Source organism: Loa loa (genome assembly GCF_000183805.2).
Source record: "Loa loa unplaced genomic scaffold supercont3.30, whole genome shotgun sequence".
In the NCBI taxonomy this organism is placed as follows: Eukaryota; Metazoa; Nematoda; class Chromadorea; order Rhabditida; family Onchocercidae; genus Loa; species Loa loa.
In genome coordinates this window covers 261,383-273,208 of record NW_018108210.1, presented here as the reverse complement: position 1 = coordinate 273,208, position 11,826 = coordinate 261,383, and the positions used below count along the sequence as shown (strand labels likewise).

Genomic DNA, 11,826 nt, shown 5'->3' with positions numbered 1-11,826 from the left:
ATTCTAAATTTAAATTGATTTCGGGGTATAGTGAAGAAAACAAAAAGATCTTTTTCCAGTTTGGACTTGGAAAGACTACAAAACAACAAATAGAAAAAAAATGTCCATCTTAAACTGCAGACCTTTTCGAATTTATATCCAAAAAGCATGACCTCTAGATTTGAGGCATTAATTCATCAAATCTCACTGCGATGAGCGCCAAAGGTCAAAATTGTAGTTAAAACTTATCCCTTACTCATTACTAGAATCGACCAAAATCTGATCAAAACCAACAAATCTAGAAAATGGATGAGATGTGAAACAAATGAAATAAGCTCTCAGTTCAATCGAACAAGAAAATGAATTAGTAGCGAAAGTGTCAGGTCTTTAGTGATTATCAACAATGTACCTTGCAAAGTCACAAGATGACAAGTGAAGCATTTTTACAACTGAGCGCAACTTCACTTCAATTTACAACGTACGTCTTTAAAATTGTATTCTTTTGGCTGCAAAGACGAAAAATCCACTAATACTACTTAATAAGCGAAAAAAACAAGATAAATTTGAAATCCTTCAGAGATAGCGCAATATATACTGGGGTAAAGCACAATCAAAAAAAAAAAGTACTAAATGCATTAGTATCGCCCACTTTGCGTTGCGTGATTCATTGCCTGTGTAGTAGCTGCCGATGCAACTGCTCGAGCTGCTCCTGTTACAGCCTAAATTAAACAGAAGTTATGAAAGAACTATTCGCTTTCCTTCCGTTATTAGAATCTTCAATTTCTAGAAAAAAATGTAGTATGAGCAACCACTAATTTTTTATACTCCGCGTAGCTTTATGATTTTGCAGTGTTTGCTGTGAGAGATACGTGAAAATTATGTATTTTCCATTTCATATAACTTCTCGAGAAACTCAGTAGTTAAAATCAATTCTATTCTGCATAAAAATAGGTATTTTTGTTCGGTCAATTTATCTGGATCTAACGATAATTCTTTTCGGTCAAATTTATGAAATAATTAGTTCATTTGTATTAAAATAAGAAAGAAAATTCCTAATTTTATGTTTATGTAACAAATGTGTTATGAATGTTTTGGCAGCTCTTAAATATTAGCACCTGCCGAAAAAAAAAAGCATTTAGTATATAGAAACCAACAAAAACCTGTTGAACGTTCCGATCCGCCATAACACCATCAGAGAATTCCTTGCGTGCTTTGTCCAAACTGAAACCTGCCCCTCGATAGAAACGGTGGACTCTAAATAACGCAAATACCATTCCAACAAATGCAGCCGTGAATGCAATCGCCGATATTATCATTATAAGAGATGCAAATATGCTATGACTGAAATGAATCATAAGAACAGCAGAAAAAACGAAAAAGAAAAGCAAGAAAAATGAACATTACACTCTCGTTTTTTCCCAAACATAGCTATTACAGCCCATTAATTAACAATAAATTGCATTTAAACAAATTTTTAGTCTTACAGATATGTGAAGTACTAACTATACATAGATACAAAGATCTTCATATTAACTTATTTTGAATTCTAGAAACAAAATTTGCTCAACGAAATGTTCTGGATCAAAACAAGGTACTGAAAACGGGAAACCAAAATATGGAAATTTACTGAAATGTATTAATAGCATTAATCCAACCACAAGCATATTGCGACAAGCCAAGCGCTTGCACCAGTGTGAATATTGAATGAAAGAAAAGGACGAGAAAAAACAGCATGAAGTTGAATGAGCTGTCATTCCTGAAATGAGACAAAAATCTCAAGATTTTCCTATTAACCTTTAAGTAAATATACTGCAGTTGTGGTTAAGATTAAGAAACTGATAGCAGCCAAATACGCATCTACACCAAAACAATATGACGAATGCCCCAATGCAAATTTTTTTCTGCCTATCTTTCTTTATAAATTTTGGATTTATTTGAAACACAATTCTATTTGTCCTGTTATTTCACGCTTAATTCCTGTAAAATTTCAAAGTGAGCAGAAAATAACATAATAAACCTGAATGCTTTGTAGACAGGACGAAACCAGAACAGAAACGAACACGAGGAAAGCAGCAAAATCTGTATAATAGCAAGGACCAATATACCAATAGACCCATTACCAAAAATAAAGTAAAAAAAAGAGGCTATGACGTTAACTGCTAAAGCCAATACATAACTCAAGAAAACATAATAAACTAAAGTAACTGTGCGTTGAAACTGTACCGGAATCTCTACTTCGATATCCTGAAATGAAATAAAGGGTAGATCTCATCCTTTTTCCATATTTAATTTTATATCTAAGGAACGGCGATATTCCACATACGATTTTAGAAAACATTTACTTTCAAGAGTAGTCGAGGAATTAGTATTCTATTAAATTGATGATTCAAAAGAGACATGTTTCTTTTTCATTTGTCATACAATCCTTCTAGATAAACTCATTTTGAAAAAAATATATCTTACATTAACTTAACAAGTTAGCAATAAGACACGTGCAGTTACGTGCGGCTATGCAGTTACGTGAAATAACGTTTCAAGTTCTAACGCTGGTTAGAACTTGAAATAACCTCTATGGAAAAAAAGGATATTTTATATTTTGAAATAATCTCTATGGGAAAAAGGACGTTTTATATTTCCTTTATATTTTCCTGAATATCATTATTCTAAAGATACCTGATAAAAACATGGCTGAAGTGGAACAAAAGATGGAAGTGGTGGCCAATTATGAGGCCGTGTGCTTCCTGTGGAAGCAATGCGACCAGTTCGCTGTTGTCGTTCTAATTCTTGCTCTCTCCTACGCAATTCCTGGGCTTTTCGTTCAAGTTCCTCTTGACGTCGAAAAAGCTCATCGCTGCTCATTACTGGTGCCGAAACTCTTGCCGGAGTCAACCCAGCTGTAGGCTAAAAGTCAAAACATTACTGAGATAGCAGGGAACTGAAAATAAGGTAGAAGTTTGGAAAATAAGCAACCAGCAATTGAAATCCATTTAGTCATAATCCACCTTATTTTTAAATCAACTGTCCACAATTTCCCGCAATTTCTTTCTGCCGCTATTTCAACGTGCTATTATTAGACAGAACTGTATCTTTGGTTTTTGTTTATTTACCATGAAAAACATACTCTTTGCTGATGAGTTATGCTTAGAATAGTTGCTCTTAGATGTAATTTTTTATTACTTGAGACTCCAGATAAATCTGATTCATTTATGGTCCAAATCGGAATTAATCAGACAACAATTTTTAAGATTCTTTGTTGAATTCTCTCAAACAAATAATGAAATTGGAAAGTGAAAAGACAGGGGAATTGATGGAAATAAATTAAGTACTGCATTTCCTAAACTGAAACACTATTATATATTGCACTTATCTCTCTGACCGTTACTCTACTTTTAGGATTTTGTTTTGCAAACAATAAGCGTTGAGCAAACATTTATTAAAATCGTTAGATTTGCTATGCATAAACACTTCAAAGACCTATTTTCAAGTTTTAAAGTAAAAGTTCGATCAATCATATCTATTTTATGCAAGATATCGAACGTTTAGGCACCACTATATGGTCATCATAGTCATTCAAGCCATTGTGATATCAGTGATAAGTCCCCTAGAATTCATGAGCTGAAACAATTATGATTTCATTCTTATTGTAAGCCAGTAATCCCTTTTTTCACAAACATCGTAAACTGTTCTCAACCATTACTTACAATGTTAGAAAATAATTACGTGCACTGTTAACGTTTTGTCAATATATTTTTAAGTGAAAAAACACGTGGCTAACAAAACCTGCTTGAAAAAGAATCAATGTTAAGAAATTTTTACGAAGAAAAAGCGAAAGTGGGGCCAAAAGAAATGGACGTAAAAATAAGACTAACATACGAATTATTGATTAATCAATAATTTGCGAATGGGAAAAGACCTGTACTAAACATAATTCAAGCATATTTTATTCAAATCGTACCAGTACTTCAGGAAGCCAACCTGACCATATACTACATTCTACAAAGATCATGAAAATTTTTCTACAGTTGAGCTAAGGAAAGGAAGATCTTTTCCAAAGTGTTACTCAAGAATTATTTTGTGCACTTTTTGTGCTTACGGTCACTAACAGTTCCTTGGGAAAAATTACGGAACAAAAAATATGAACCGGTGACATCTATGATTCAGTGATTTAGTCATCTGTCACATTTTTCCAAATCAAATTTGTTAAACAGCAGTCTATGTGAGGCCGCTTTGTTCACACAGTTTGTGGAAATGACCGAAATATCTTGCACAACCTATTACTTTCACAGTAGCATTTCGTTCAAGCCTCTTTCTAAATCAAACAGCGTTATAAAAACAATAGTGTCGTTGTCTGAAATCGAAAACTTGCTGAACACATTTCTGTGCGAAAGCTGACAAATAAATATATTTCGTTTACCTCTGTGAGAGATCTCGGAGGAGCAGAAGGAGCATTTCGAGCAAATGGATTGAAATCTTCGGTCGGATCTGTTATCCCCTGGTCAACAGCTTGTTGCACACTCGGGTCCTAAATACATGATTTTTGATAGTCATCATTTCAAAACTTTTTTGAGTGCACCTATATTAGATGAGAGCTTACAAATTATTACAAGCCAAGAGCACATCAATCCACAAACAGAATCCAGCACTGGCTGTGATACGAATGCAACAAAAAAGATACACTAAAACACAGCATGGAACGTACTGATTTTTACTTATGCTTTATGCTTTGATTTCTCTTTATGCTTCTTTGACAGAAATTAGAGACAATGAACTGAGTACCATCTCTGAAGTTACTATTAAACCAGTGTCCGAAATCATTTATAAATGAATTAATTAAAATTCTGAGGCGAGAAATACGCGTCTCTAAATTTGAAGCTTCGTCAACATACCGCAAATGGATCTGCAAATGGATTCGAGTTCAAACCCGCCATTCGTTAGTGACCACTCTCACTCGATCGACCGTGTACTATGCACTACAATAAAGTCAATTATTCTGCAAAGAAGATATAAAATGTATTTTGTCGTACAAATTAATTATGGTTCGTACAAAAACATAAAGACGGACATTAATTTGCATATACACAAAGACACACACACACATGGAAAGTTCCAGCAAGAAAAGTATTGCATATAAACACTGATTAACTGATTATAACTAATTGTTACCACCAATGACTATGGTCAGTCGAAGGCATATCTAATAATAAAACTAATCATTCGCGTTACAAAATCTGTTCTATGTCTTTATTAGTCATTTATTGAAACCATTTACAAATGATGCCAAACAAGACTTAAAAATACCGAAAGTAAAGACATGTCAAGAGCAGACGACTACCAAAAAACTGAGGGTCAAAACCATGCCAACTCCACCTGACCTCACCTCATCACCTTATTATGCCAACAAGAACTACACGTATAATAACGCTCCCACAAGGCGACCTTTGTCGCGACATGCAAATATTTGTGTCATAGGACATTACCGCCTTATGTAATATGCCATTTCAGTATAGTATGGTATTGTCAAAATTGTTTTCGATGTGCATAATTCTGTTGCATTATTATAAGTTTAGTAAAAAGTGTAACATCCACAACATTGCTCAAAAATACTTTCAGTTAAAGCGAGGGTGGATTATAAACAATTGCATCGACAGTTCTTTTCCTGACTGATATATCTCGGATACACTTCTTTTCCGTTTTATTGAGATCCATTTATCCGATCAGTTGCTTATTAAAATTTATGTTTCCATCATCCTGTACTTTTCTATTGTTAGTTTCACTGCTACCACTGGTAAATACAGTGCTGAATGACACAAGCTATCCTGATTTCATTCTCAGACCAACCTTTAATTCTCGTTACTTATTTCACGCATTCGGTATGTTTGACAAAAAAGTCCAGGATCGTTGTGCGTGAAGATTCTGTTTTTCGTGAAGATTCTGTTTTTCAGTAGTTATGAGTCTTACTACTAAAATCCCAGTGATTAGACTGCTGATAATTTCATCATGGGATTGTACTTCGGTCGTGATGATGCTGTATCATTTTGTGGTTGAAACATCCAATCTTGCTTTATCTGGTCTTACTAGATCTAGAAGCGACCTCGCAATGCCAAAAATGAAATAGGTACGGCAAATCAACCATGAGTTTTGATACCTTTCCAAATTCCACCTTCTTGTGGAGAATTGAAACGAACAAGAACAACATCATGTTTTATTTTTCGGTAAGTAATGGTAATCGTTGTATCAGCGAACGTAGGTAAACACGATACGATCGGAACGTGATAGTTACAGAAATTTTTGTGAAATATTTCTACATACGCTATCATTTTTCATTTAAAAGAAAGTGGTACTGTATTATTCTAAAGTTTAGTGGACTTTGAAGAGTTAATGAGCACAACTGAATGTATTCTGTAGAACAGCGTGACATGCTACATGGCTTATTATATCACACAGATGCCAAGAAACTAAAGCCTGAAACTTTGACATTTTCAAATTTCATTTATGTCTGAGCTTGCTGTGGGAATCATATATCATAGAAGTAATCTGGTGCTTCATCCATACCCCTCTTTCCGAATTGCAATGGTCGAAAGCTCTTCTTCCCAAACTGTAGTGGTCGATGGCCATCTCGCTTACCGAACTGCAAAATTGTATGTACAGTGACACCGTATCTATAGTGACTTCGTGTAAGGTAACACCATGTTCACCGTATTTTTTGCTTTGCCAGTTCTCCCGTTAACTTTAAATATGCGGAAGAAGTGACGTTTATTCTCATATTTACTTTTTCACGAAAGTGAATAAAATTGCTTTAAAAAAGATTTAAGAATTATTTGTTTCAACTAATTTAGCATCAGTTTAAATGGAAAAAGCGGTTTCACAAGATACTGACCTGGTCCAGTGAACGAATTAGAACCCTAATAAATTCCACTTCCTCAAAAGAGAATGAATTGATATTGAATCCTACCCTAGCAAACTGTTCATGCCAGTTATCATCGGTTCTTTAAGTGATTAGTGCGAAGTCCTACCTAATTTTCTTCACAATAAATAAAACAATTTCGCATGTTTTCATGCAAAAAAACTCAAAAAATATTTATAAAAATATTATCCTATTATTTACTGTGTCAATTAATTTATTGTGGCGTGATAGTTACTCTCAACAATCCAAAATTTGTTGACATGTGAAACTCTTTAACATAGAGCAATTGGAGGGATCGGAATCACTGCCATCACGATAAGCTAACATTGATGAAAACAATCGAAACAATCGAAAAAAAACAATCGATCTATGCCAAAAACAGGACAAATCCTCAAACGTTTGAAAGACGATGTAATAAAAACATAGGACAAAACTTAGGCACAGTCTAAACAATAATTCTTGCAATGGAGCAACAGATGTTGCAAAATCATTTGAAAATTTGTGCTGACATTGTTTTGTTGTTATTCAATTCTCAGTTTTCGAAAGTTTTGCAAGTTTCAGCTAAAAGTGAAGAGAGATTTTTTCTCATTTCCATTTAGATGGGAAAGCTTACTGATATCATCTTTCAATAGAATTGTTGGAAAATTTTCCATTATAATGCTTTATTTTCAGTTCAAAACCACTGCAGTTATTCGGGTTATATCAAAAAATTTTGGACTTGGGAAGTTCTAAATCAAGGTGAACTGTATAATAAAGTTTATTACTCGAAAATGAAACTGTGTAGAATATTATTGCAAAGGATAAAGGATACCACAAATGCTCAGATGACAAATCAAGTTTAGTTTATTAGTATAAAAGGTGAAATAAGGAAATAGTATTGCTAATTACATTCCATGAGCTCTAAGATTGATGTATTGTTTTTAATTTGGCTAAGAAAAATATTTCCAAAGTTGTCTGCTATAATGTTTAAATTAGTCGGAAAGCGATGAAGAACATTTCTTGTACCATTGTGGTATTATCCTTATCATTATTCTAAATTACAGCTGAGGTGCAAAAGTGGCAGCAATGAAGTTTCATATTCCAATTTTAGCTTTCGAACGCACTACTTATTTATCAATCTCTAATATCTTTGTCATCTCCTATGCATTCATATAAAATAATAGTAGTAAGTGTGGTAAAATGAAAAGGGCGCTGTACGATCTTTGAGTATATAGCGTAAGGTGGCAAGAATTGCATGATGTCTTCAAGCTCCCTTCCTTTTTTTTTCAAATTATTTCAAAAAATCCTTGTTTCCTGAACCAAATTTCAGTTTTTAGAAAAACATTTCTCTGTTCTTTCGTCTCCTTTCTGGGATTTTTTCGATTTTATTTTGGATTTCTATTTCAATTAATCTTATATTATCTGTAACCCATGTTTTCTCAGTTCTTTTGTAATTAGTGAGAAGAATGCGAAAATTCTCAATGTATTCAAAATGAAGTCTTAATGTGAAGGTTTCTGCTCTAGTCTCCTGCATACAGATCGCACGGTCGTTTGTGTTATACACGGTGCTATTTGCAAGCACATGAGGAATTCAGAAATCCATTTGGCGGTTCCTTGAGAACTCATTTAAGGACAAATGCAAAGTTTTCTGAAAGTGGCATTCACTGCACGAGAATCTTGATAAGAATGGATAATATTTGAGATTCTCGACGGCTAAGAAGAATTTGCATAATTCTTCTTTGTTTTTTTTGAAAGATTATATTTTGAACAGAACGAGGTCACAAATTTGGTCGAGATTGAAACAAAGAATTTGAGAAGCAAAAAGTTAGTTCATCTTGAAATTATATTTAGATCTCCCTTTATGTAAATTATTTCGATATCATCAAATAAAACGAAACTTTTTCAAAACCTAAATAAATATTACAGTTTTTAAAATAACTCATTAATGGATTTTTCAGTTTGTGAATTCATAAACGAAGTATTGTTTGAAACACTGTATCAAAATGCCGAAAATGACATCGCGAAACAGTGCAAATTTAAGTTGCATTTTTTAATAGTGACTCGATTCAATTCGGTTTGAAAAAGAATCATTAAACAGAGAACTAACCTGCAACGGTCGATAGTCCCGATCTTGCCTGTCAAATCGATCAGTCTGTAAATTGCAATTTACAACGGTACTGGTGAAACTAAGAATGAAGAGTATTGAAGTGATCCAGGAGCGGAGCATTTCTCAAGACGAGATCTTTTGACTATCAGATATATGCCAAATATGCTGCAACGACAGAGTGGCTGACTTTTTGTAATTAAATCACGCAAAAACGGATGCACACTGCACGAATACACCAAAGTTAAACTAATGGTAATCAGATCTAAAACTCTATTATAGTAGTAATGTGGAACCTAACTGGCAGATAAATTTATTTTACGAGTCCCATGAGGATCAGACTTCATTATCAACCATTGGAATGTCATTTGATTAGTTCCGAGACCCTTCGTATCACACCTACCAAATAGCGTAACTTGCAAGAGAATAGGCTGAAGATGAAATATTTAGCAATTAAAGTATTCACGCATTTTGTATCTCAAAATTATTTCTCTCATTCAATTTAATGCACAACGAGCAGACAAACAAAACATATCTTTAGCATTTTCAATTAATTTATTACGCGAAACCATTTGGGCTAATTTCACGTGTACGAGCACCTGAGTTTAATTTAACATAAAAGTTGCGAAATAAGTAAGTAATGATTTGTTGAAGTTGCAAATGAACGGAGAAATGTTTTAGGGCTGTTGGCTTAGGCCTATTGGCCGATAAAGCGAATTGTTGTTAAAGGACTTAATTCTGGCGTTAAATTAGTTTATTTGTGGTTATAAATGGCAATTTCAGACTGATACAAATTCATCAGCTACATTCTCTATCATCATAATTTTGTGAAGAAAATATTTTCCTGTTAAATCGGAATTTTCTTGAATTATTTTTTTAATTCCGAAAAAATTTACTTATAGGAAACGTAATGCCGATTTTCGCAACCAAGTGGGTGATGTCAAAGAAAAAGGAATAATTGTTAGAAAGAACATCCTGTCCATTAACGTAATCTGATGAAAATAAGAAAATGGATAATTCTGTTCAATTCTTGGACTACAGTGTAAAAATATTGATTTCCATGAGATTAAACTTGCAGTAACTTCAAGTTTATGACATACTGCTCATAACCAATGCCACCTCGATGGACACAGTCATTCACTTTGGGGTAATAATGAATTATAAGTATATGTTTGAAAAATTTTCAATTTACAAGGTGTTAAGTTAAAAAGAGTAAGTGAGTGTTTCAAGAGATTAGAACTCAACAACTGCGCTCTCTGATGTTACTGTCTTTCCTTTTCTATGATGCTATTATAACTTCTCTCTTCCTCTTCCAAAATTCCGAAAGGTTTTGTTTTGGTGAAATGAATCCTCATCATAATCGCACTGCCATCGATCACAAATATTGTGTAAGAGACATCATACTGGAAGATAAGCAGGAATTCACAAATATACCTATTTTATTATTGATTTAAAATGTTACATGCCATCGAAGTGTTTTTTAAGTTTTTTGCATATTTTCAACCATGGAATGATGCCAAAACATGACATGAAGAGATCTTGCAGTTCATCATTACTCTAAAGTGCAAAAAGATTAAACTTTGACCGATGTTTTATTTACAGTGAATTAATCACACAAGACATTTCCGCTTGGGCCATTTTTTTCCTTCATCCCTTTGAATTTCTTGAAATATACAACACTTCGTATCATTGTTAGCAACAGATTCAAAGATCGAAGTTTCCAAATTCACTTCAAAAGGATATGTAATATTTATCCTTCCACCCCCGATGAATTGACTCAATGGAGCACAGTTAACCATCCACCATCATGTATCTCGATTTTCTTCCAATTGAAAATTCCAAAATGAACGGAGTCATAATGAGAGGTGACAGCAGTTAATAATGTGACAGTCTTACATTTTTAGTTCTATAATTTACCTCAATAATCCTTCAAACTATCAGATCTTTAAAAACAAAGACAACTATCAGTGGTGATTCTTTTACTATCAAGTTCGAAGAGCACTAAGATCCAAAAAACTTGCCAAAAAATGCGCCATGATGAGAAAAAGTATAATGAATAAACTGTGTACAGAAAATGATAAATTTAGCAGATGAAATAGTGAAGCGAAAATTTAACAAAAGCAAAAATTTAACAAAAACTTTACAGCAATTAAGCTCTACTGATTAGAACCAGTAACCGATATGGACAATTCTGTCATGTAAGTTTCTGACCTTTATCCACCGAGGTTATTAGATAGAAGTGATTAGGGTTAATTAGGGTGAAATAATAACTTGATTCAAAGTTTTGACATTAGAGTATCCCATCTTACAATGAATTTCAGTACTGATGTAACAAATTATACATTTTAGATGAAAGCGGGTCAATCAATTCCCGACCATGTTTTATAGATGTCATTTTTGCTAATATGGTCATGAAATCTCCAATTTTAAATCAGAAATTGTATATTTAGGGATTAGCACGACATTTTTTCGTGATTTCTTAGGAAGTGTGAATGAGAGAGAATTGGCAATTAACTCCTGGACTTTGGCTATAACTTAGTACCTAAGAAATGAAATTGCAAAACCTGGTGTGAAACATTTGATAATCGCTTTCACATTTGCAAAAAATGTAGCTGAAATTTGTCATCGATGTGAAAATTATAATATGTTTTTCTCCATGCTTAGTATGAGTGCAAATGTGTTTAGAATTAGTGTTTCAAGTTCTATCCCGCATTTACTAGCAAATTGTTGAAATGATGATAAGATTCCTCAGGGAAAATTGGATAGATTGCATATTTCCACATTTTGAATTTGTATAGGCAGAAATTGTCAAAACTCAATTTGGCGTATAAGGAAGAGGAACAAAGTTTTCCAAATTTTG

At 33.4% G+C, this 11,826-nt stretch overlaps 3 protein-coding genes across 3 annotated transcripts; 1 reads left to right on the top strand and 2 right to left on the bottom strand.

Annotated features, from left to right (window-relative positions):
* Positions 1 to 186: 186 nt before the first annotated feature.
* LOAG_08771 (hypothetical protein) lies at positions 187 to 4,955 on the bottom strand. The gene is made up of 7 exons (XM_003144301.2): positions 4,866 to 4,955; positions 4,394 to 4,501; positions 2,653 to 2,880; positions 1,997 to 2,223; positions 1,607 to 1,735; positions 1,140 to 1,320; positions 187 to 698 (listed from the first exon to the last, which is right to left on the bottom strand). Exons 1-7 carry the CDS (start codon positions 4,905 to 4,907, stop codon positions 615 to 617), a joined length of 999 nt encoding a protein of 332 aa, XP_003144349.1. The 5' UTR covers positions 4,908 to 4,955; the 3' UTR covers positions 187 to 614.
* Positions 4,956 to 5,333: 378 nt separating this feature from the next.
* LOAG_08770 (hypothetical protein) lies at positions 5,334 to 6,094 on the top strand (the record flags this gene model as incomplete). The annotated part of the gene is made up of 3 exons (XM_003144300.1): positions 5,334 to 5,464; positions 5,698 to 5,849; positions 5,922 to 6,094. 3 exons carry the CDS (start codon positions 5,334 to 5,336, stop codon positions 6,092 to 6,094), a joined length of 456 nt encoding a protein of 151 aa, XP_003144348.1.
* Positions 6,095 to 6,493: 399 nt separating this feature from the next.
* LOAG_08769 (hypothetical protein) lies at positions 6,494 to 9,014 on the bottom strand (the record flags this gene model as incomplete). Its single annotated transcript, XM_003144299.1, has 5 exons — positions 6,494 to 6,607; positions 6,857 to 6,965; positions 7,878 to 7,915; positions 8,292 to 8,390; positions 8,970 to 9,014. Coding segments are annotated over 5 exons (405 nt in total), but the record flags the coding sequence as incomplete, so codon positions are not given.
* Positions 9,015 to 11,826: the final 2,812 nt, after the last annotated feature.